The 25684-nt window shown below is 38.7% G+C and overlaps 8 protein-coding genes across 8 annotated transcripts; 4 read left to right on the forward strand and 4 right to left on the reverse strand.

Annotated features, from left to right (window-relative positions):
* The first annotated feature begins 745 nt into the window (after positions 1-745).
* LOC147284884 (F-box protein At3g07870-like) lies at positions 746-1822 on the forward strand. Its single transcript, XM_086245741.1, has one exon. The coding sequence runs from the start codon at positions 746-748 to the stop codon at positions 1820-1822; it is 1077 nt and encodes a 358-aa protein (XP_086101867.1).
* Positions 1823-2177: 355 nt separating this feature from the next.
* Positions 2178-4191, reverse strand: STR16 (sulfurtransferase protein 16). The gene is made up of 6 exons (XM_086243870.1): positions 3855-4191; positions 3604-3714; positions 3376-3449; positions 3111-3181; positions 2954-3007; positions 2178-2486 (listed from the first exon to the last, which is right to left on the reverse strand). The coding sequence occupies exons 1-6, from the start codon at positions 4028-4030 to the stop codon at positions 2412-2414; spliced, it is 561 nt and encodes a 186-aa protein (XP_086099996.1). The 5' UTR covers positions 4031-4191; the 3' UTR covers positions 2178-2411.
* Positions 4192-5001: 810 nt separating this feature from the next.
* On the forward strand, positions 5002-7900 carry LTO1 (NAD(P)H dehydrogenase (quinone)s). The gene is made up of 6 exons (XM_086244658.1): positions 5002-5431; positions 5582-5841; positions 5934-6046; positions 6796-6943; positions 7242-7379; positions 7543-7900. Exons 1-6 carry the CDS (start codon positions 5047-5049, stop codon positions 7627-7629), a joined length of 1131 nt encoding a protein of 376 aa, XP_086100784.1. The 5' UTR covers positions 5002-5046; the 3' UTR covers positions 7630-7900.
* Positions 7901-9152: 1252 nt separating this feature from the next.
* On the forward strand, positions 9153-10267 carry LOC147284887 (SEC14 cytosolic factor family protein / phosphoglyceride transfer family protein). Its single transcript, XM_086244847.1, has 3 exons — positions 9153-9361; positions 9479-9743; positions 9870-10267. Exons 1-3 carry the CDS (start codon positions 9223-9225, stop codon positions 10105-10107), a joined length of 642 nt encoding a protein of 213 aa, XP_086100973.1. The 5' UTR covers positions 9153-9222; the 3' UTR covers positions 10108-10267.
* Positions 10268-12193: 1926 nt separating this feature from the next.
* On the reverse strand, positions 12194-12931 carry LOC147284888 (F-box protein CPR1-like). Its single transcript, XM_086245742.1, has one exon. It carries the CDS (start codon positions 12929-12931, stop codon positions 12194-12196), a length of 738 nt encoding a protein of 245 aa, XP_086101868.1.
* A 278-nt stretch (positions 12932-13209) lies between these two features.
* LOC147284889 (outer envelope protein) lies at positions 13210-14956 on the forward strand. Its single transcript, XM_086244445.1, has 5 exons — positions 13210-13283; positions 13738-13798; positions 13916-14092; positions 14176-14374; positions 14747-14956. Exons 2-5 carry the CDS (start codon positions 13740-13742, stop codon positions 14924-14926), a joined length of 615 nt encoding a protein of 204 aa, XP_086100571.1. The 5' UTR covers positions 13210-13283; positions 13738-13739; the 3' UTR covers positions 14927-14956.
* Positions 14957-15098: 142 nt separating this feature from the next.
* On the reverse strand, positions 15099-16497 carry LOC147284890 (F-box protein SKIP23-like). Its single transcript, XM_086244443.1, has one exon. It carries the CDS (start codon positions 16332-16334, stop codon positions 15207-15209), a length of 1128 nt encoding a protein of 375 aa, XP_086100569.1. The 5' UTR covers positions 16335-16497; the 3' UTR covers positions 15099-15206.
* A 999-nt stretch (positions 16498-17496) lies between these two features.
* Positions 17497-23696, reverse strand: LOC147284891 (F-box/LRR-repeat/kelch-repeat protein At2g27520-like). The gene is made up of 4 exons (XM_086245743.1): positions 23365-23696; positions 23034-23210; positions 19994-20149; positions 17497-17911 (listed from the first exon to the last, which is right to left on the reverse strand). Exons 1-4 carry the CDS (start codon positions 23694-23696, stop codon positions 17497-17499), a joined length of 1080 nt encoding a protein of 359 aa, XP_086101869.1.
* Positions 23697-25684: the final 1988 nt, after the last annotated feature.

The following is a 25684-nucleotide window of genomic DNA, read 5'->3' on the forward strand; positions in this document are numbered from 1 at the left end:
AACCAACCAACCCAGAGAGGGCTGAGTCTCAAACTCATAAATAAAATGTTGAAAATCTAAATATAACGATTGAAAATGAAATGGGGAATTTGTAGTTTCTGTGACCATTACAAATGAACACCATCTCATGGTAAAATAGAAAAATAAAAAATGAACACCATGTCAAGTTGGTGGCATGTTGTTACCTCCGTAAAAGTGGAGAACTTCTCTAGCTTCTTTACAAAGTTGGCTAGGAAATTTATTTGTTTCTTTTGCTTAATACACATTGCACATGACTTTATTTTTAGCTACAGTTACCATGTATTCTTTCAATCACTTTTGTAACTGGGACTCTCAACAATAATCTCATCATACTTTATGCAATGTGATGATACTTCTGCTAGAAAGTGTGGCTTCTTCTTTGTCATCCCTGCATGGAATAATAGAATTAAAAAAGGAAATAGTAACCCAAACTTAAATTAATGTGAAATTTTTGAAACTTATATGAAAATAGGTTGAACTATGCCGGCCCAATGGGCTAGCCTGGTCCAGAGTCGAAACCTATAAATTGATGCGTTTTCACGTCTGAGACGCCGCTTCCATCTATCCAGTAGTCCCTCCTCGTAGCAAAAAGACAGTACGTGCTTCAGCCATGAAGAAAACCAAATTGTACCACAGCCACCCACCAAAACAAGAAGATAAAGAAGAAGGAAAAAGAAGAAAGAATACGAAACCCTGCATTCTCCAACTGCCAGAGCACATAATAATGGAGATCTTCTGCAAAACCCCAATCAAAGCGCTCATCCAATGCAGGCGTGTGTGCAAGTCTTGGCGTTGTTTGCTCTCAGACCCCCAGTTCACCAAATACCTATTTTCTCGAACACCCAATTGGCTTTTGCTCCGAGACATGAAACACAGAGAAAACCAAGAATGGAGCTGCTTCTCCTTAGTGGACCTAGAAAATTACACCTCCAACCAGAACGTCGCCGTTATGAAGCTTCCTGAAGACCCTAATATCCCAACTCATGCATATGTAGTGGGTTCCTGCAACGGCGTCCTCTGCCTATACTGTCATCACATTAGTAATGATGGCCGTTTTTACATATACAATCCCATTACGGGTGAGTCTTTAGCTATTCCAAACACAGTTGGTTTCGGATATTCAAAAGGCATTGGGTTTAGTCCTATCAGTGATGTCTACAAACTAGTTCTGATTAAGTATCTCAAACAGAGTGAGGGTATCGAACCATTCGGGCGAGTTTGCAACGTAATGGTTACGACTGTTGGCTCTGGGATTTGGAGAAGCATTGGGAAAACTGTATACGCTTCTTATAAACTTCAAACTGATCAAATGATTAATCATAATGGATTTCTTCATTGGATTGCTTATGATAAAGGAAGTGGCAAGTTTTTGATATCTGCCTTAGACCTTGAAACCGAGCGTTTCCAACTTTTACCACTACCACCTTATTTATTGGATTCAGGATTTGAACTCTTGACTAGTTGGTTCAACCTTGGAGTCTTGAAAGGTTGCCTCTCTTTAACTATTAAGGAGAAGGATAAAATGTATGTTGTTTGGGTGATGAAGGATTATGGCATCGCAGCGTCGTGGACCAAAGAGGTTGAACTTAGCGTAGGCAGAATTTCTCCTACCTATATTCGAGTATTGAAAATTACAGAGAAGGGGCTAGTCTGGTTGTTACATGATTCTTATGAATTGCAAGTTTATACTCCTAGAACAAGGGGCCTTGTGAGGGTTGAGGTAGATGGTATGCCCTATATGGTTCATAAGGGTTCCCATACTCCAAGCTTTGTTTCGCTTAATAATTTCATTGGGGGTTAGAGCTCCAAGGTAATATATGTCAAAGCTAGTAAAGCATTTTCTCATTCTTATCTGTGCCATTAATCAACTACTTGGAGGATATTTCAAGTAGAGTCCTTTTCTGACCTTTCTTCTGTTTTGGGTATTGTGCATTTGTGCATGTATGTGGAAGTTGAACCAACCAACTCAGAGAGGGCAGAGCCTCAAACTGATCAATAAAACTACATGTTGTATTTGGAGAAAGTTATATTGTTAGTTGCTGTGACCATTTATTAAAAATCAGATGGGGGAATTTGTAGTTTCTGCGACCATTAAAACTCAGAGTTGGTGGCATTTAAAAATGGATCACTTCTCTAACTCCTTTTACAAAGTTGGCTAGGAAATTTGTTTTATTTATTTATCATTTCTTCTTTTTGCTTGATACATCATACATATTACAGATGACCTTTTTTTGTTGTTGCTACATTTACATATATTCTTTCAAATTAAGTTTGTACGCTTCTCCAGGGCTGTATTGCCGTTTATCTGTGATTTTTTTTCCTGCCCATAACCTTCACAGGTGAGAATTCCACAGCCTTTGTCTTTGGCTCTGGCAGGACTCGATCACTTTTCACAACTCTGATGGAAGTCCAATCTGTGTCCAAGCAGCATAGCCACCAGCTATGTCTGTAATGCCAGTGAAACCCTGCAAAACAAGAATGAAGCTCTCTCTAATCAGCTTTATCAATTCTTTGATTGCAAGGATGAAAAGCGATTGTGAAATTGAACCCAAGTTTGGACCAAAAACACAAATTCCATTAACAAAGTGTTGCATCCTTTTCTAGCCAAATGATCATTTAAGTTGTCATAAGAGATTCGATTATATCAATGATCATACTATAACATGTCAAAAACACACATTATGTCTCATTCTGGTGTCAAAGCAGAGCTTGGCTCTTAGCTTGATCCAAGCAATTAAATACACTACAGAGTACAGAGGCTGTCTTTGGCTGAAGAGTTGTTTTCTATTATTCATATGCAATACAAGTATACAACCTATTTGATATTGATGTTCAACCAAACTGTGATGTGTATTTTTCATCTTCTACAACCATAAGTAATTGCTTAACAACAAAGTTGTAGCTTTGAAGGGTAAGTGGGTAAGATGCTTACAGCAGCTAAGAGATCAGTCGCAGCCATCATGGACCTTTTCCCACTCTGGCATCCCTGTAAATCAACGAAATTAAACACATAAATTGGGTTGAACTTTATATAAAAAAGAAAATAAAAATAATAGCAACAATTTTTTTTTTTTATAACTGGAACTCACAATAATAATCTCATCATATATGCTGAAATGTGATGATACTTCTGCTAAAAAGTGTGGGTTCTTTGTCATCCCTGCATAGCATAATTAAAATTTTTACAAAAGACCAAAAATAATGCAAAATCAATGTTAATTAGTTTCTCTACAATTGTTTATAATGTGATTCTTGAGCCAGTCTTTAAGTTTTGGTCACTAAAATTTTCAAAGAAAAAGAATTTCATCTAAAACATAAAAATTAGTCAAAAGTGTGGAAGAACAAAAAGTGAACCTGATCCAACTCTGTACATGTAAGGGATGTTAACAGCCCCAGAAACATGTCCTGCACTAAACTCTTCAGGAGTCCTACAGAGTACCCAAAAACAAAAAAAATGAAGCAAAGAAATCAAGATTATTAACCGAGTGTTTTATAGAATTTAGGAACAATAAACACAAGACCTTTCAGATTTTAAATACTTGCCTAAAAATAAAAAACAGAGTCATAGATCATAGATGGTACCTGACATCCAAATAATGGTGTCCAGCTTGAACAAGCTCGAGGGCCATACGAACCGGCACCGAAGTTGGAACTCCGACGGCCTCCAAATTCCCTCTCAAAGCAGCTTTCGGACTTTCCCAGAAACCAAACAACATCACAGTTGGTGAGAAACACAATATTATAAGCTATGAAAAAACAGAATTTCATCTCTTGTTTCTTTTTTGTGGGTAGAACAATTTTCACTCTTTTTTTCATCTCTACTTTCTACTTACCAGAAGTTTAAGTTGTTGGACTCAATTCCAGTGCTGCTGCGTCTTAGTGGGTTGTTCCCCATGAGTGACAATGAAGAAGACCTTTGTTTGAGATTTTGAGGAGGAGAAAGAAGTGAAGGGAGTTGAAGTGCAGAGCCAGTAAAGCAAGAGGAGGACACAAGCGAATTAGTCGCCATGATTGCTTTGATGGGTGTGTTGGAAATAGCAAGTTTGATTATATTTTGGTATCTGAGATTTGCAAATTGCAATGGGCAGTGTGAGTGTGTGTAGGAGACTTGTTATGTGGAATAGTGAATTGGGTTGTGGAGGTTATGAGGGAGTGTGTGTGTGTGTGTGTCATTATTTAAAGGGTGCGTCAAGAGATGGAGGGGCATGGTTGCCACGCCAACTCATCCTTATTCCTCTGATTTCAGATAAACCCAAAAGGGAGGCACACAAACTTTTGCATGGATAAGTTTCAACGTTTCAAGGCTCCTATTAAAAACAGCCAAAAACCTTTTACACAAAGATCAATGCATCAGTCCCACATGTGTACACCTGGCTGGCTCAGAGTGCAAGCCAAACATGCTTTCAGTTTTGGAATTTGGATATTATCCGATATACAAATTAGTTAATTATAAGAAAATTTATATTTTAAAAGTGAAAAAATGAATCCCTTAAGAGCTATTAAGAACCACAACATATTTGTCCATGCACCATGCTCCATGCTCCATGCATATAAAAAAGTGTTATATGAATTTATCTATTCAACATCAGTACACCACTGTTGATGTATGGCATAACGACCCTGAATAAATAATATTATCTTGTTATATAATGTATATAATTTGACATATTATGATTGCCACTAAAAATTATACATTTACTCAAAAAATTTCATAACAAAAGATTCGTGAACATGACATGTTAAATTGTTTGATAATGTTGTAATCTTTTGTTATGTAGTACAAGGTAGGCATGTGCGATGCAGGTGAGCCCGTGCCATCGTCGGTCATTAGCCCATTGGCATGCCATTCTTTTATGGGCCTTCCTACAGAAAAGACTTAGTATGTAATTTGAGTTGGGCTTTAAATAAATTTCATAGACACAAGACCCAAGATTGATGTACCACTTAGTTGGGCCCAGCCAGCCCAGATTAACCCCGCGAAGCTGCGACTCTGCGAGATTTTCAGGTGGAATGTGAGAGGAAGAAATGGCTACCTTCTCCTTCGCGAGCCTCACATCTCCTCCATTCTCTTCGCGTAGGTCTCTCCCTCACTCCATTCCTTACTCAACCCACGCCCGATTCGCTTTCTTCAACAAAACTTCGGGTTCGGGTCAGAGATCTCTGCTGCTTCCCACAACAAGCTCGTCGTCGGGACCCAATCAAAACGCCGAACCCGAACCCGAAACGGCGTCGTCGACACTGTCGTCTTCGAGTAATCTGACCTACAAACTATGTGCGGGGCTCGGAGGCATCGGGTTCCTCGAAACGACGTACTTGACGTACCTCAAGCTCACGAACTCCGACGCCTTTTGCCCCACCGGCGGCGGCAGCTGCGGCGACATCCTCAACAGCGATTACGCCGTCGTTTTTGGTACATACCCAACTCAATTCAACTGAATTCGAATACCCAGTTGAAAGTGTCCATTGGGCTTGTAAAATTGGAAATGAATTTCATTGCAGTTAATGTGTTTGATAGAATGTTTGGTTTCTGTGATTATGAATATTATTTTGACTGTCCCAGGTGTTCCTCTTCCATTGGTTGGAATGCTTGCATATGGATTAGTTGCTACTCTTGGTGTACAACTATTGACTGCAAAGGATTCACCTTTTGGAATTGGTGAATCTAATGCTCGATTAGTTTTAGTTGGGACTACAACCTCAATGGCAGCTGCTAGCGCTTCATTTTTGTACATACTTAGCACAAAGTTTTCAGGAGCTTCATGCTCGTACTGTTTGTTATCAGCTTTGCTCTCTTTCACCTTATTTTTCATCACTTTAAAGGTGAGCTTTTTTTGTTAATTTTTTTATCACCTTTGATTTGGTGTTGTTAATGAGAATGACTAGACTAAAACTTTGGGGGGTTTGTGCTGTAGGATTTTGGGTTGGAGAAAGTACAAAAGGAGGTGGGTTTGCTACTATGTATAGTTAGCTTGGTGGTTGTGACTCTCAACAGGTCATATAGTGGTTATCCTCCTATCTCCTCAAGGTGATAACCTCGCTCGTGCTTTTTATTTCATTTTCATGAATGTGTTATTTTGGCAAACTGTTCAGTATTCAATGGTATGAACCCATATTTTTCTTTGAAGCCTAACGTTTTAGGATTACAGGCATGCTCATCCAACTAGTTTGGCAGACGAGGGAATAGAAATGTAAAATTTATAAGAGTGGCAGTCTCATTAATAGGAAATATTGGAGACTGATAAACATAAGTGATATTGTGACTTTCATTACTTCCTATCAACTTATCATGTAAAGGAAACATATAATTAAATCCAAAATAAATCATAAACAATGTTTAGGTTTGATGCTCTCAGCCTTAGTCGGTCATATTGTGAAGTAAGTAGCTATGGTTTCCTTTATATTTTGTTTTACTTCACTTTTGCAAAATTTTGAGTAAATATTGATTGTGACCTCCCACTTCAATGGTCGTTGATATAAATTGGATTGTTCTTTGAATGTGTAGTTTATTGTATTGAAATTAACCATATTATTTATGTACATGAAACTAAGATCAGTTTTCTGTGCTTAATGACCTGATCACCTTTACCTTAATAATCCAAACTTTTCCCATGGTGTGGTTGGATCTAAATTACATAAGTCAACATTTAATGAATGGAAGCTGGTTAGTTTGTTGTCATTACATTTTTATTATCACATTAGATGCATGCTCTGTCATTTTATTTGTAAAGGAAATTTTCCCTGATATTTTTCCATGTTGCTTGTTTTCGGTAACAGCCCGTCTGAAATTGATCTTCCATATTTTACGACTGAGATAACTACACCATCAAGTTCTTTTGCTGTATCTCTAGCAAAGCATCTGAATGCTATAGGTGCTAAAATGTATGGGGCTTTCTGGTGTTCACATTGTGTAGAACAGAAACAGGTACTGTGTCCTCTTTAGTTCCTACTTAAATGTGATTCAATCATGAACTGTGGGTACAATAATCTCAAATATAAGGTCGTAAATTGGTGATTGTTTTCTCTCCTTCATCTCTTCTAGGTTTTCCCCTAGGTTTTTACAATGATTAATGTTCACAAAGACACTACCCTTTAAGTTGTGCTCCCGACTAGTCATTTTGTACTGTTAATTTATGGAAAACAGAAAAAAAGAAAGAAAAAAAAAGGTTTATTGGTGCTGGAACTTTTGATGTATTATATCATTTGTTTTGTCCATGATGAAGATGTTTGGACGTGAGGCAGCAAAGCTGTTGAACTATGTTGAGTGCTTCCCTGGTGGATTTAGGAAGGGAACTATAATGGAAAAGGCATGTATTGATGTTGGAATTGAAGGTTTCCCTACATGGGTGATCAATGGACAGGTGATAAATTGCTTCATAAATTATTAAGTACTGTCATTTGGTCATCTTTATTTATATTATTTTCTTCCAAAACATGTTGGAATATCAATAGAAACCCCTTCCAGTAAACTTATCCCATCTTATGTGTTTACTTGGTTATCACAAAGCTTGGTGCTTCTTACAGGTTTTGAGTGGAGAAAAAGAATTGTCAGAGCTTGCAAAAGAATCTGGGTTTAAGTTGAACGAGTTTAGTCAGAACAACATAGATTAAGCCATTGTGTTTAGTCAGAACAACATATTAAGCCATTGTGTTTCGTATTGTATCACACGTAAAGATCATAGAAAATGTCCTTTTATTGATCAGGACAACTAGGCACCTTTTGGTTATTTTGTACAAGTGTTTTCCTGTATTTGTTGTAATTCACCGGACTAAATAAAGAAAGCTAGTACTAGGTGTACATTGGATGATTGGAAACATTTTTTGATTTACAAGGTCTTTATTAGAGACTCCTTTCTAATAAATTAAGCAATTTACTGATGAATCACCATCGTGATTCGTGTGTGCTTTGTACAATGTGGTGCAACAGGTAAGTTAGATTCTTTAATCAAATTTTGATATTGTGCTTATCAATGTATGCAAAAAAAACCCCCTTTATCACACATATTGTGTTTATACAGAGTGTAAAATGTATAAACTCATTATATAAGTACCAGTGTATATGCTTGTTCAGTAATGATCACTCGCTCACCATAGAGCGAGAAATTATCCACTCATCTAACTACCCAGCAATAAATTTTAATGATCAAAACCATTCATAGTGTAGGGCATCATTCAAAGATTATCCTTACAAAAAATCAGTTAAATCGAAAACTATTTAGTCAGTATATTACTGTCAATATCATTTAGCCCTTTATTTGATGGACTGTATTTGTTTGCATAGTTTGGAAGATCAAACAATTACGGATTTGGCTGATTTTGTACAGGAACGATCCTTAAGAAGGGACTTAAGAAATGGATGGTCCTGATTATAAAATTTTCCGTTCTGTGGTTGTTGGTGGATTAGGTAAGTGTGAAATTCCTTTGGTGAGCGAAGAATTATCTTTGTATGCTTGTTATATAAAAATTTTACTCAATATACAAAAATGTCATTCTAATGGAGTGTGGACAAAAAATGTAATTTGAGTGTAATGCGATTAGTCATTCAAATAGTGTATAGGTAAAAATCTAAATAAGGTCATAGCAAAAAGGAAATCTATATAATGTTATAAAAACAAGTATGCTTAACCGCTTAGGAGTTATGCATTTGCATGATTATTGTTCATAGATATCATAAGAAATATGAGACAATTAGCATTATTGATCCACTATCCATCCACTTAATATTAGTAAAAATATTATTCAAAACAAAAACAAAAACAAATTTACCAAAAATTAGTTTGTTTATTTCTTATATAGCCACGTACATCTGGGTTTGGCCACATACTACACTACGCCATACTGTAGAGTATACACATACTGACTGAAACTCAACTGCCATATCCATTCAACACCGTCACCAGCTCAGCAGTCAGTAACCCGAAACGGTGTCCCTGACTCGGACCCACCCTCGTTGAATCTAAACTGAATATGCTTGGGAATATTCTGTATCCTCCGAGTCACCGAGTCCTCACTGCTCACCAAATAATTACGCTTGTCCTCGCATACATAATCAACCCACCCATTCGCTTCGCCCATTCCCAATCCACAATTCTTCTTCAACCCTCAATCCTCAACCCCCAATCCCCTCCCTATTTATACACTTCACACTCCACACCATCACCATCACCTTCACCAAATTCACAATCCATTCATTTCTTTACTTTCATGACCAAAATGAACGATCAAAATCAAATATCTGAATCCGAACAACTAAAACTCATTGAAAAGCTCCATGTCTTCAAGATCAAAGGAAGAGATAAACGCGGACGCACCATCGTTCGCATTATCGGAAAATTCTTCCCAGGTATATATTTATTCCTTAATTTTAATAAAAAAAAATTGCTTGTAATATTGCTTCGTTTTCTTTGCTTTTTCAAGATTTGTGATTTTTTGTTTTGTTTTATATTTCGGTGATTATTAGCTCGGATTGTGAGCGTGGATGCTTTGCGCAAGTATTTGGAAGAGAGAATATTCCCCGAACTTGAGAGAAAGCCATTCGCGGTGTTGTACGTGCACACCGGAGTTCAAAGGTGCGACAACTTCCCCGGAATCTCAGCCGTCCGATCAATCTACGACGCAATCCCTATCACCGTCAAGCGGAATCTCGAAGCTGTCTATTTTCTTCACCCAGGCCTCCAAGCCAGGCTCTTCCTCGCCACCTTTGGCCGTTTTCTATTCACCGGCGGGTAATAATTAATAATTGTTTTATTAATAGCTAAACGAATCATAACCATAATTAACTAACTAAGAAGCGCATTTTAGCAGTGGGTCAGTATCACAAACTAACGTACGCGTGTGATGTGGCGTGGCAGGGTGTATGGTAAGCTCAAGTACGTGAGCAGGCTAGATTATCTGTGGGAGCACGTGAGGAGGAGCGAGGTTGAGGTCCCTGAGTTTGTTTATGATCATGATGAGGACTTGGAGCACCGTCCGATGATGGATTATGGATTGGAGAGCGATCATCCGAGGGTGTACGGTGCACCCGCGGTCGTTGAGAATTCACCATCTGGTCCATCTGTCTCTATGTATTCCATGAGGTGCATCTCCTAGTTGTACGTAGGAGTCAAAATTTTACATACATGGGTTGATGATGGGCTGTTGAATTGGGCCTACTACTTCCTCAGTACAGAGAGATCGATTTGTTGTGTTTTACTGGTTTGGATAAATGTTTTTTTTTTTTTTTTTTTAAAGGATAAATGTATTTTGGTAATGCATAATTGCATATGATCTTGAAAGCAGATGGAAACATGGAGAACTTGAAAAGGTGGTCTTGCCACAACTTCAGCAAACTGAACCATACAACAACTCTTAAAATGGTGCACATTATTCTAGTTGATAAATTCTATATACTAAACCCAATGTTGATGCTCAAAGATTTTCTATAGGACCCAGGACACAGTTTCCTTTAACATATCAAAGTAACAAAACCCATCTTCATCTTTTGCTTGTCCTCTAAATCTGAAAAGGAACTTTCAAACCACTAAAAGTCTAAAACTACATCATTCATGACTTGGCTTGATCGATCATAAATCTAGAAAGGAAAAACAAAATACTGAATGTTTTTGGTTGTTCAGCTTAGAGCCTAATGAAGAATATATAAAAAGAAAAAGTACTCACAGATGTTTCAAATGTCTGTTCTCATGCTGGTTGCTGGTGAAACTAAGGTCTCTTTACACCTAATTGCTTGGGGAAACAATGGCGAATTTAGAAATTTAAACTTGTGGAGTGTGACAAAGAAGACTCATAATTAACCCTTTCTATTTGGGTCATTTTATCAAATAATTTTTCTCAGATCTTAAAGAGAAAATCAAGAAAGTTATGGGAAAAATCTTAAATTAATTTAATGGACAAAAACTAGCTGGATGGGGTCAATTGATCCCTCAATATCCGGTACTGCTTGTACAGTGTTAAGAGTTACTTTCCATTAGCTAGAAATATAATCTACTATATATACATCTCCATAAAGATAAAATTTATTCAATAACATTCTTGAATAAATTTTATCTTTATTCAATCTCCAACTGTTTGAAGCCACCACAAACCAAAAGACCCGAGAATCGTCCTAGATGTGTTTTCTTTTGGATTATATAATACCAATTTGCGAAATTCCCAAGTCATCAAAACTTCACCATTTTCTAAAATAGATATAGACACAATCGGAGGTGTATATCGTCGAGATATTACTAATGGTGTGTTTGGATGAAGTAATTTGAAACTACTAAGGAATTCATAAATGTCGGAATTAAAAATGACGTGATTTAAAATTCTAGAATTTGTAAATTCTCTTGTTTGGATAAATGTAATCATAATGAAATTTAAATACGAAATTTATAGTAGTTTTATAAAAGAGTGATGGCGATGGTGACAACAATAAAAATGATGTTTGTGGTAAGTTGATGATGGTAGTAGGGGTGATGGCCCACGGGCGAGGGGAGAAATGGTGGTGACAAAAATTGGGGTATTGGAGGTGGTGGTAACGGCGACATTGGCGGTGATGGTGATAGTGGTGGCGACGGCAACGGCGATGGTGGCGGTGATGGCGATGGTGGCGGAGGCGGCGGCGGCGGTGTCAGTGTCGATGATGGCGGTGTCAGTGGTGGTGACGGTGGCGGCGATGGTAGTGGTAATAGTGGCGGCTGTGGTGGTGGCATCGGGTAGTGGTAGTGTCGGTGGTGGTGGTAACGGTGGCGGCGGTGGTGGTCGTAGTGGTGGTGGCAAAGGTGGTGGTGGCAGTGGAGGTGGTGTCGGTGGTTGCGGTGGTGATGGTGGCGACAGAGGTGGCGGTGGCGGTGGCAGTGGTGGTGACGATGGTGGTGGTGGTAGCGGCGACATGGTGGTAGTGGTGGTGATATTGTAATTAATTGGCAAGGTGATGGGTGGACACGACTTTTTTTTTATATAAAAATTGAAATTTTGAAAATGACACTAATTTAGGTGGAATTTAAATTTGGAATTTACAACCTTCAAATCTCAAGTTTTTTTCATATAGAATTTACGAAATTCTATATTTATGGACCCAAATAAGAAAATTAGAGTATGTAATTTCTTAAATGTTGAGTTTTGTTTAAATTCCAAGTTTTTTTTCCCCATCCAAACACACCATAAAAGAATTTCTATGACTTTAGTCCACGATTCCTTAACTCCATATTCCTTCATAACCCATATTGTAATTGCCACACCGTCGGGAGAAAGAGAAATTTTTGTGAACATATACAAAGAGACAATTTCCAGTAATCCCCATTCCTGGGAAGATATTTTCTTTGGTGATGAGAAGATCGGATAATGGCATAAGCTCCTGAAATTTGTCCTTGGCTAAATCAAAAGAGATAATTCTAAATGTTGAAGCAATTGGTGTACCAATTGGCTTACCCTTGTCCCACTCAAGTTGTAACCAATGTAGAGCTCCGTTTAAAAAGTAGCCTTGCTCCCAGAACTTCTGCTCCCATGACTTGAAAAAATCTGGGTCTTCATCAATAGTCCTCCATACACCCGAATTCAGTGAAAATACCCCAACCCTTTCAGGTGTAGATTCTCTACACAGTATGACCTTGTAATCTTCAGTAGTGGAATCAAAACCGAACCCATAAAACTTTGGTCGACCCAAAAGAGAACTGGGTGGTTTTGGTAACTGCTTGATATCTCCAGTACCCACAATTGCCCTTTCAGTTTCCCTACTCTCAAGGTCAGGCTTCAACAGGTCTTCACACCATCTTGGTAAATTACCATGCTCTCTTGTTGCAATACGACCACCATTGTTGCCATCCCTCAATAATAATATGGCTTCGTAGTCTATGGATTCCAAGTAATATTCGGTATGGAAAAGGAGCCTCAGGCTGCCTGCGTGCCTCAGCCGAACAAAATGAGAACTGGACATTAACTCAAGCCATGACTTGCATACACACTGAAACCGTCCTAGTGATTTGGATGGTAGTCTTGACAGTATGTCAACGATCAATTCCTTGTAGTTAAAAGATTTGCGGAGGCTAACCAGTAACCGCCATGAAAACTTTGCTTGGTGGCTGCTGAATGCAAGACTTGATTGCAGCCCTTCTCTTTATAACAACCAGAGTTGGGCCTCTTTTAATCTCAAGCAGAGTTGGGCCTGGGCCCAATGCAAAATGGCAGAGCAACTCTTTCTAGACTAGTTAAATCCTCACACTCTCACCTAACAGTTTCATCTCTGCAACTGCAAATTCGAAACCAACGCAACAGCTTCGCAAGAAAAGGTAGACCAAATTTGGACTCTCTTTTCCTTTTCATTTAATTCTAGCAACTAGCTAAACCAATTTTTCCGGTAAAATATGTGTATTTAAGTTTGATATCGTTTCAGCTTTCACTGTTTTCGTTTACTATTCTTTTGGTAAGTAAATGTCTCAAAGCCCATCTTCAAAATGATGGGTTTTATTGAGTTCTAGCTTTGAATTAGCAACTTGCATAGGACTTGGCCTTCATAGAATATTGGTTCTATTTTTTTTGGCTAAATTAGTTTCATGCTACTTAATTTTCAATTTCTTTTATTTATTTTGGAGAAATAAAATGGGTAGTTTTTTGTTTCAAAAATCTTTATGATTTAGCTTGCATTTGCTTAAATTTGAGTGATTTGCTCGAACCCCATCAGCACAATTTTATCTTTTTTGCTCAACTTGTGTCAATTTTTAAGCTTATTGATGTTTTTGACAGACATGGTTTTCTTGAGCTGGGTTCGGCCAACTCCTCAAGAACAGAAGGCTTGCATTGACAGGTAAAGAAGAGAGTTCTTAATGTGATTTCATTACTGCTGTCAAGGAAGTTGAAACCTGTTGCTTATAACCTGTGGCATATTGGCTTCTATGAACTCATTCCTGATGCTTATAACCAGGTCAGGTGGCTTTAATTATGACCCTAAATTCAGGGGAGCTACTGCTAAGTCCCTGTCTTCTCTCCAAGAAGATAAGGGGCTCTCAAATAATGGTTTCATGTTCAACCATGCTCGCATTTTGGTTGGTTCTGGTCTTGAGACTTATGAAAAGGGCAAGAGGGCTCTTCAGGATTGGAGGTCAGCCAATGCACTTCTCTAGATGTAAAGAAATCTTAGTTGAGACGGACAACTTAATCTTATGACTGAGTTTGGTTTTGTAGGCATTTTGGATTGAATTGGGCATTTGTTGATCCGAAAACGCCGGTTCAAAATGGAGCTAAGTTTTGTGTTTGTGTCAAGGAGTTTCTGCCGTGGCTCATGATGCCTCTTCAGGTTGTATATGTAAATGAAAGCAGAAGTAGTAAACAGGCTATGACATCTTTTCACTTTGGAGGTGGTACCCTTCAAGGTCACTTGCTGGTTAGTGCTTTTTCACTTGTTGAATTATATTATATTTTCTGGTTGCCTTCTTTGGATACATATATATTTTTCATAATTTCAAGATCTAGAGGTGTCTGTTTAGCTTGGAAAGATATGATTATATTTTTCATAATTTCATGATGGTTTTTGATTTGGATATAAATCATGATAGAGAACCCCATTAGAGGTCCCTTTTAAAGAACTGCTGTGGCATTCTGACTGCAGCTATCTTTTCTAGATCTAACTACATTTTTTTAGAGGTCGAATTGAAATTTCACATTGTTGTATGTTCATGTAATATGAAATTTTCACTTCCTTGTTCAATAACTGCTGCAATGGATTGGTAACAATTGCAATTTTGGTGCAAAGCAGGCTGGGGAAGAACGTTTCTCGATTGAACTAGATGAGAAAAACCAAGTGTGGTATGAAATACTTTCCTTCTCGAAACCAGCCCACCTTTTGTCATTTATTGGATATCCATATGTAATGCTCAGGCAAAAGTATTTTGCACATCAATCTACGAATGCAATAATGAAACATTTGAATGCATAGAGCATATAAGAGCTTCATTGCCCTTTGTTATCTTCTTGTAGTTTTGATTGTTCTAAACAAGTCATAACTAGCAGCAAAACTGTGTTATGCTATGATGGTTTGATTGATTCAGTTATAAATTTTGGAATACATGTAGGAAAAGGTCCAAACATTTTTGGGTTTGGAGATTATTACAGTTGACAAACGTGTATAAAAAGATCCAAAAAGATTACCTATAAGCATTAAGAAACCACATAAAAATTCAACTACATTTTGAAACTGCAGCGGTAGTAGCAGTGTGTCAAACCTCAGACTTGCCATTGAGCTTCGCATCAATGAGGTCTAGGCCTAGTTTGGCACTGCCTAGTGGCACGAAACTGCAATCAGCTAAGTTGAAGACTCCAATCTCTACTGAAGTTTCGTACCCAGCATATTTAAGATAAGAGAAATATATGCAATTCCCCTGGGATCCAGGGAAATCTTGAGCAGAAGCAGAGAAGCAGCAATCTTCACCCACAAACAATATTCGATCACTCAAATCCTCCATCTCCACCCATTGCTTCTCAACTGCATTCAACTTAAAAACCTTGAATCGAAATGTATGCATTTTGGAATAATAACAATGCGGATGTCTATCAACTAAAAGCAGCTCTCCGAATGATTCTACGAAATCCTTCTTTTGGTTACGACCATCATCTATCGGAGATGCAATCGTTGTCAACTCCAGAGAAGATTGATCAACCACTACAGCTCTCCCATCACTGGCAACAGCATTCAACTTCCCTTGGTGACAAATAACATCTGCATAGTAGAACTGAGATATTCTATCATCTATTAGGGTGCAGTTTATAGTGTCAGTGTCTGTTTCAACACCCAGTTTGCAGTGGCTTAATATTCCACCAGCAAGAATCAACGCAGGGTAATCCGGATCCAAGGACATGGCCACTTTACAGTTACAAACAACACCATCTCTTTTGGAGAAGAGATGCAAAGCTTTTGTTAATTCAAATACGCGAAAATCCAGTAAGTTGAATACCTTTGGGAATGAGTTTGGTGGGTGGTCTAATTGGAATGGGGAGAGTGGATGTAACAAAAGAGTTTCACCATATTCTCCTGGTTTGACTTTAATAACCCAACCCCTTGAATTGCTAGTGGAAGTTGAAGTTGAAGTGGCAGAAGGAGGTGGAGGTAGAAGATGATAAACTACGCTTTCGGAGACGGTGAAGGTGTTACCAGCAGCCAAGCCGAAAGTTGGGTTGATGCAAATTCTGTTGGGGAGAAGGAGTTGATTCTGAAAAGGAGGAATAGAGGAGCGCCATGAGCGACACACCGCACGGAATCGAGAAACATCATTTTTGGTATTGAGGCGCTTTCCTATGTTCTCTAATAACTCATCTGGAAGATTGTTGCTGCGTACCATGTTATTCATCTTCAACAAGACTCAGAGAGCAGAGCAGAGCTCTTTGATTGATTCTTTGTCTTGGTGAAGCACAGCACTAGCTTTGACCTCTCTTTTTCTCCTTTGTCCATTTTCTTTCTGGGCTTCTTGTTGTGTTGCCCTTTGGTTTTGGGCCTTTTGGCTCCTCTTTCCGCTTGTCCGGCTTGGATTTTAACCAAGTTTTATGATAAACAGAGTATATGGTCACGTAGGAAGTATATTTACTACCTCTCTTAAAACTCTTAGGTGGTTGACCAAAATTGCACTAATGATACACATGGATGAGTACCAATTTTTTGAGTTATTTTTTCGCCAGGGGAGTTCTTACTTCTTCTATCATATCGAGCTATCTAACCGTACAAGATTAACCTATTAAATAGAGAGGCTCAATAAATATAGAACTGTTACTTGGCAATTAGTTGAGTCAATGAACATACATTTAATTCATATCATTTTTGAAATTAAGACACTTAACAAACATAGATAAAAAGATCCAAAAAGATCACCAACTATAAGCAATCACATTAAAATGAAACTATGTTTTCAAATAAGATTTAAAAAATGCAGTTGTAGTTTAAATATATAAGAAATAATATGTCTTTACACATGTCAATATTTTAAAAATAATGCTTGGAGTAGGCCATTTATGAATAAATGATACATTTGACACATCATTTGAAATTAATCCAAATTTAAAATATAAATTTGGCATCTCTAGCACTCCTTAATGATGCAGATTATATTGCATTAGGCAAACTTTATAATCAGGAATGGATCAGGTAGGAAACTATGGGGCCATGTTCGAACAATAATGTAAGACAAAAAATCAACAAGATATGAACACAACGATGACTTCATTATCAATGTCATCAAATATGTCTTAAAAATAAAAATACCAAAGTAAAAAAAACCCAACTTCTTTCGTTTGCTTGTCCTCTATAACCCAAAAACAACTTTAAAAAAAACATCATAATGAGCAAAATCAGAAAAATTAATTACTGGGCTTGATCTTAAATAAGTAATTGTTATAATTCAATCACCAAGCAGAAAGGAAAGACAACCTAATGAGTGTTATTGGTTCAGCTGGGTTGATTTCACATGTAGCCCTAATGAAGAAACAAAATAAAAAGTAGCCTCACAAGCTAGGTTGATTTCAGATGTCTGCTTCCCTGCCAGTTGATGGTGAAACGAAAGTCTCTTTGTACATTATTCCTGCAGAAAACAAATTACGGGACTCGAAAACCGTCCTATATGTAGGTTCTTTTGGATTATATAAACGGAAGTAGCGACGATTCTCAATCATCAAAACTTCACCATTCTCTAAAATGAACATAGGCTCAAAAAGTTGAGATTCAGTAAACAGTACCAAAGGAACTTTTTTGACATTAGTCCAAGATTCCTTATATCCATATTTCATCATAATCCATATTGTAATTTCGAAATCTCCGTGAAACCTCAAATCGTTGTGATTGGCAATAGATACAAAGAGACAGTTTCCATTGATTCCTATTCTTGGCCTGTAATGTTTTCTATAGATCATACGATGTTTTCTAGTGATCATAGGTTTTCTATTGATCATAGCATGAGATAATTATTAGAGTTAATTAAGGCTTATGCCTGATAACTAAGCTTGTCTGTTTAGTTAGTTAATTCAGATTGTCATTGCTTAGGTGGCATTGCCTCATAGGGTGATGTTTTGCTTTGCTGTAAGAGCTCATAGGCTCATGTGTGGCAACGGTCTTATTGGATCAATGCTATGTCGTTTTGTATAACTGAATTTGCAAATGGAATATATGGTTGCTGGTGTGTGCATTGCACAGATGAGCATGCCTTTCTCGTGATTTCACTCTCTCTTTCTTCCCTCATCACTCTGCAATTCTCTCTGTAATTCTAGTACCATTTTTATGCTTACACTCCTGGTCACATTCCAGGCATATTCATTGTCTCAGTAAAATCAACATGGTATCAGAGCCCAGGTTGGTTCTGTGAACTGGGCGTGTACTGTGTGTGTGAGCTTGAGTGAAACAGAGGAACAAATCCATCTAGATCTAGGCATGGCTAGGTCTGGGAGTGGTGAGCTACGAGCTCCCATTTTCGATGGTACTGAGTATGAGTTCTGGAAGGTGCGCATGGTGACTATCTTCAAATCACATGGCATCTGGAAGTTAGTAGAAAAAGGGATCACAATCCCAGAAGCAAGGAAGAAGAAGGAGAAGGCTAAGAAGGAAGGAGACTCCAGCATCGATGAGGAAGATGAACTGGAAGCTTACATGGAGGAGCAGAATATGAAAGATGCAAAGGCATTGGGCATCATTCAAGGGGCTGTATCCAAAGAGATTTTCTCTCGGATTATCAACCAAGACACTGCCAAAGGAGCTTGGGATCTTCTACAAACAGAATACCATGGTGATGAACAATCCAGGTCTGTTAAATTGCAAAGTCTGAGAAAAGAATTTGAATACATGAGAATGAGGGAGTGTGAAGCATTGTCTGAATATTCTACTCGTTTCTTTGATTTAACTAACCAAATGGAAAAATATGGTGAATGCTTGTCTCAACAAAGAATGGTGCAGAAGGTCTTAATCAGTGTAACTAAAGTTTATGATCCTATGTGTGTGGTGCTCGAAAGAACTAGTGATTTGAATTCTGTGTCTGTAAATGAAGTGTTTGCCTCTCTCAAAAGTTATGAGTTAAGGCTAAGTAGGCATGAGGAAGATGATGAGAAGGTGGAAAGGGCCTTTGCTAGTATGAATGTTGGCTCCAAAGGACAGAACAATCAATCAAGGTCTCACAACCATGATGGGGGAAAAAGAAATTTCAAAAGCTGGAAGGGAAAACCAAAGAAATGGGACAACAAGGTCCAATCCAACTTGAGACCAGGAGGTGACTCTGGGAAGGGAAAATGCAAAGTTTGTGATAAGGCTCACTATGGAGAGTGCTGGTTCAAAGGGAAGGTGAAATGCTACAATTGTGACAGGTTTGGGCATGTAATGAAGGATTGCCATCAACCACACAAGAAGGGACAGATTGCTAACTATGCAAATCAAGTCCATGAACCTGCCACAATGTTCTATGCATGCCACAAAGCCTCAGTGGAGAAAGAGCAAGGTGTTTGGTATCTTGACAGTGGCTGCAGCAATCATATGACTAGCCATGAGTCACTTCTGATCAATATTGACAGAAGTATGAAATGCAAAATAAAGATGGGCACTGGAGACATTGTGGAATCAACTGGGAAGGGAGTCTTGCCTGTGCAAACAAAGGGAGGAACAAGGTATATCACAGAAGTCATGATTGTGCCAGGATTAGATGAAAATCTTCTCAGTGTTGGACAAATGGTGGAGCATGGTTACTGGCTGGTATTTGGTGAGTACATGGTGACCATTTATGAAGATAAGAGCATGAAAATTCCTGTGGCAGCAGTTCAAATGAAAGGGAATAGGTGTTTCCCACTTGTTCTCGAGGACATAAGTCCAATGATGGCAAAGAAAGCCACAGTGACTGGTTCAAACTAGAAATGGCATAAGAGACTTGGCCATTTGAATTTCGAGAGCATGCTGCAATTGCAGGACAAAGCAATGGTGATTGGCTTACCAAAACTCACAAAAGGAGAGCATGTCTGTGAAGGATGTGCTTTGAGCAAAAGTCACAGGGAAGCATTTGATAAAGGGAAGACTGCTAGAGCAATTGATTTGCTAGAATTGATCCACACAGATGTCTGTGGACCAATGTCAGAAACATTGGGAGGAAACAAGTATTTCCTCACATTCATTGATGACAAATCAAGAATGTGCTGGGTATACTTTCTGAGACAAAAGTCAGATGTATTCACTGTATTCAAAAAGTTTAAAGCAATGGTGGAACTTCAATGTGGTTATAAAATAAAGAAAGTTAGAAGTGACAGAGGGGGTGAGTATACCTCAATGGAGTTTGAGAAGTTCTGTGAAGACCTTGGAATAGAAAAGCAACTCACTGTTGCTTATTCCCCTCAGCAGAATGGAGTGGCTGAGAGGAAGAATAGGACAATCATGGAAATGGCAAGGGTTATGTTGCAAGAGAAGAAACTACCTACTTATTTTTGGGGGGAAGCAGTTAACACTGCTGTGTATCTTTTAAATAGATGCCCTACTCGAGCCTTGATTGGACAAACTCCATTTGAAGTTTTCAGTGGGAGGAAGCCAGGAGTGAAGCATTTGAGAATCTTTGGCTCAATGTGTTATACACACATCCCTAATCAATTGAGACATAAGCTGGATGATACAAGTCAAAAAGGAGTGTTTGTTGGATATGGAACTAGAGAAAAAGGGTATAGAGTGTTTGATCTCAAGAGCAATAAAGTGATAGTCTCTAGAAGTGTGATCTTTGAAGAGTCTGCAATGTGGAATTGGGATTCAAAGTCCACTGAATACATATCTGTACCTTGGAGTGATGAAGAGGATTTTCATACTGCAGAAACTGAATCTGAGCATGAAGCTTTGAGTCCAACTTCACAGAGTCCCTTCAATCCAATTGCATCCCCTAATGCTAATCCAAGTCCTAGTTCCTCACTTACATCACATGCTGCAGAAACTGAAATAGACCCTGCAAGTACTTATGATTCAACACCAAGGAAGTGGAGAAGCCTAGATGAAGTATTTGCTCACTGTAAAATGAGCATTGTGGAACCAGAAACCTATATTGAAGCAGCTAAAGACAAGGCATGGCAGAAGGCTATGGAAAATGAAATTGAAATGATTGAGAAGAATCAAACTTGGCAGCTGGTTGATAGGCCAGGGAACAAACCAGTTGTTGGTGTAAAGTGGATATTCAAGACAAAACTCAATCTTGATGGATCAGTACAGAAGCACAAGGCTAGGTTAGTAGCCAAAGGCTATACACAAAAACCAGGGATTGACTTCAATGAGACATTTGCCCCTGTGGCAAGGCTTGACACCATTAGGACTCTAATTGCTCTATCAGCTCAAAAGGGTTGGAAGCTTTATCAGTTGGATGTGAAATCTGCTTTTCTAAATGGAGAGCTAGAAGAAGAAGTGTATGTAGATCAACCTGATGGCTTCACTGTTAAAGGCCAGGAAGACAAAGTATATAGGCTGCACAAGGCTCTCTATGGTCTAAAGCAAGCACCAAGGGCCTGGTACAGCAACATAGATGCATATCTGATGCAGTGTGGATTCGAGAAAAGTCCTAGTGAAGCTACCCTTTATGTTAAGAACAAAGAAAACCAGGGAACACTCATTGTCTCACTCTATGTGGATGATATAGTCTACACTGGCAGTAGCATGAACATGCTTGAAGACTTCAAGGCAGAAATGATGAATAGGTATGAGATGACAGATTTGGGACTGCTACACCATTTTCTAGGAATTGGTGTAATCCAATTAGAAGGGAGCATCTTCATACATCAAAAGAAGTATGCTCAAAGCTTGTTAGAAAAATTTGGTTTGAGAGATTGCAAGGCTGTCTCTACACCCCTAGCAACATCTGATAAGCTCAAGAAGGATGATGGAAGCAAGGCAGCTAATGAAGAACAATACAGGAAAATGGTGGGAAGTTTACTCTATTTGACAGCTACAAGACCAGACATTATGTTTGCTGCAAGCCTCTTAGCTCGATTCATGCATTGTGCATCCATGAAGCACATTGGTACTGCAAAGAGGGTGCTGAGATATATACAGGGAACCTTGGATTTTGGCATCCAGTACAAGAAAGACACTGCTGCAGTCCTAATAGGGTATTGTGACAGTGATTGGGGAGGAGATGAGGATGACATGAAGTCTACCTCAGGTTATGCATTCTCATTTGGAAGTGGAGCTTTCTCTTGGGCATCTGTGAAGCAACACAGTGTGGCTCTATCAACAGCAGAAGCTGAGTATGTCAGTGCTGCAGAAGCAACAACTCAAGCCATATGGTTGAGATTTGTGTTACATGATTTTGGTGAGGAACAAATGGAAGCAACCCCACTTATGTGTGACAATACATCTGCTATAGCTATGACTAAGAATCCTGTTTTTCATCAGAGGTCAAAACACATTAAGAGGAAGTACCATTTCATTAGAGATGCCATTAATGAAGGAGAAATTGAATTACTGTATTGCAAGAGTGAGGAGCAATTGGCAGACATTTTCACCAAGGCTCTTCCTAGAGAAAGATTCTGTGAATTGAGGAATCAACTTGGAGTGCTATCAGTCAAAGCCTTAGAAGGGAGTATTAGAGTTAATTAAGGCTTATGCCTGATAACTAAGCTTGTCTGTTTAGTTAGTTAATTCAGATTGTCATTGCTTAGGTGGCATTGCCTCATAGGGTGATGTTTTGCTTTGCTGTAAGAGCTCATAGGCTCATGTGTGGCAACGGTCTTATTGGATCAATGCTATGTCGTTTTGTATAACTGAATTTGCAAATGGAATATATGGTTGCTGGTGTGTGCATTGCACAGATGAGCATGCCTTTCTCGTGATTTCACTCTCTCTTTCTTCCCTCATCACTCTGCAATTCTCTCTGTAATTCTAGTACCATTTTTATGCTTACACTCCTGGTCACATTCCAGGCATATTCATTGTCTCAGTAAAATCAACAATAATGACCCTAGCTCCTGAAATCTCTCAGCCACTAAAACAAAAGAGATAATTCTTGCTTTTGAAGTAATTGGCCATTTCAATTTGTAACCAATGTAGAGCTCCGTTTAATAAGCACCCCTGCCCCCGTAATAGCTTAACATAATTGGGGTCTGGATCAAAAATTCTCCATGAACCCGTTTTTAGTGAAAAGACCCCAACACTTAGAATTCCCCATATGGATTTTCTGCCCAGTATGACCATGTAATCTTCCGTGATTGGATCAAAACCGAAGCCATAAAAACATGTCGAACCCCTAAAAGAATAGGGTGGTTTTGGTAAATGGTTGGCATCTCCAGTACGAGGGGTTCCATAAGACAAAGATTTTGTAGCCTCCTAAGCATATCAAGCCGTTGCAAGAACCCATAACTGTGGATTTCTCACGGTTAGAATTAAATAGGTGTTGGCACCATGTGGGCATATCACCATGATCTTTGCTTTCAATAGGACCACCAATCCCATTGTTGTAATTCTCCAATGATAAGGCTTCGCAGTCTATGGATTCGAAGTGATTTTGGGCATAGTAAAAGAGCCTGAGGACGACTGCGCCGTGGCATCGATGCTTCGTAATAAAATGAGAATCGGCCATTAAAGCAAGCCATGACTTGCATGCACACCGAAATCGTTTTAGAGATTTGGATGGTAGCCTTGACAGTATCTCAACGATGATATCCTCATTGTAGTAATTACGAGACTTGGAAGGAGCTTGTTTCCGGAGGCCGTCCGCCATCTGAAGTTTCATTGCTGGCTGTAGATTGCTTGATGGCTAGCTAGGGTATTTGATTTGGTTGCAGCCCTTCTCTTTATCGCATGCACAGTTGGGCCTGCAGCTGGGCCTTGGCCCGCTTACTTTTGGGCCTCAGGGTTAAGCGACAAATTCATTTTTCCCTTTTCAGTCAAATGCCTACATTTGCTGCAATTTGAGTAATTTGCTCAAACTCCATCAGCAGACAATTTCATCTTCTTCTCTCTTTTTTTGTGCTCAATTTGTATCAATTTTTAAGCTTATCGATGTTTTTGAAAGACATGGTTTTCTTGAGCTGGGTTCGGCCAACTCCTCAAGAACAAGAGTCTTGCATTGACACGTAAAGAGATTCATGGAAGCTGATTTTGATATGATTTCACATCTGCTATGATGCTATCATAGAATATGAAACCTTCAATGGCATATAATTAACCAGGTCAGGTGGCTTTAACTACGACAGTAAATTCAGGGGAGCCTGCCCCTGCTAACTCCCTGCCTTCTCTCCAAGAAGATAAGGGGCTCTCAAACAATGCATGGTTTCTTGCGAAAAGGGCAAGAGGGCTCTTCCGGATTGGAGGTTAGCCAATGTACTTCTCTAGATGTAAAGAAATCTTATGACTGAGTTTGGTTTTGCAGGCATTTTGGATTGACTGAGTTTGTGTCAAGGAGTTTCTGCTTATGTAATGCTCAGGCAAAAGTATTTTGCACATATACTAATGCAATTATGAAACATTTGAATGCTTAGTACATGTGCTAATGTAATCCTACTTATGTAAGAGCTTCATTGCCCTTTCTTATCTTCTTATAGTTTAATTGTTTAAACAAGTCATAACTAGCAGCTAGCAAAAACTATGCTATGCTATGATGATTTGATTCATTCATTAATAAAATTTGGAAAACATGATGAAAAAGTTCAAACATTGTTGGATTTTGGATTATGACAGTTGACAAACATGTATACAAAGAACCAAAAAGATCAACTATTAGCAATAAGCAACCACATAAAAATTGAAGTACATTTTGAAACTGCAGCAGTAGTAGTAGTGTCTCAAACGTCAGAATCACCATCTAGCTTTGCATCATGAGGTTTAGGACTAGTTTGGCACTGCCTAGCGGCACGAAACTGCAATCAGCTAAGTTGAAGACTCCAATCTCGCAATCAGGTAAGTTGAACATGTCTAACCAATTTTGGTACCCAGGATTTTTAAGATAAGAGAAATAAATGCAATTCCCTTGGGATCCAGGGAAATCTTGAGCAGAAGCAGAGAAGCAGAAATCTTCACCCACAAACAATATTCAATCGTCCAGAGACTCCATCTCAACCCATTGCTTCTCAACAGCATTCAACTAATGAACCTTGAACTTGCAAGTAGTGGAAGTTGAACTTGCAGGAGGAGGTGGAGGTTGGAGATGATCAACTATGCTTTCGGAGACGGTGAAGGTGTCACCAGCAGGCAAGAAAAAAGCTGGGTTGATGCGAATTCTGTTTGGGAAAAGGAGTTGATTCTGAAAAGGAGGAATAGAGGAGCGCCATGAGCGACACACCATCAGTTTTGGTATTGAGTCGCTTACCTATGTTCTCTAATAACTCATCTGGAAGATTGCTGCAGCGGACCATGTTATCGATCTTCAACAAGATTCAAGACTCAGAGAGCAGAGCAGAGGTCTTTCAGTGATACAGCCCTTATTGATTCTTTTCTTTTATGTAAAAAGTAAAATAAAATCTACTTTGAGCCAGCTCTAAAAGAGGGATGATAGACACACCAGAAAGCTAAAATGCCAGCACAAAAAGCTACAACGACACATCCTCACCTCACTCACTCTGTGAAAGGCTACATATATCTACATGTAATTGGAGTATACAACTTTTTGAGTGATTGGAGTTCTTACTTGTTGTTGAGTATTTTCTGTTTGAATAAGAGACGCCTGTATATCATCACTTGAATAAGAGAGAAGCCTGTATAATTTCAAGTATGCATGTCTTT

This window comes from Dryas octopetala, chromosome 5 (assembly GCF_963921425.1).
Source record: "Dryas octopetala chromosome 5, drDryOcto1.1, whole genome shotgun sequence".
NCBI classification, from domain to species: Eukaryota; Viridiplantae; Streptophyta; class Magnoliopsida; order Rosales; family Rosaceae; genus Dryas; species Dryas octopetala.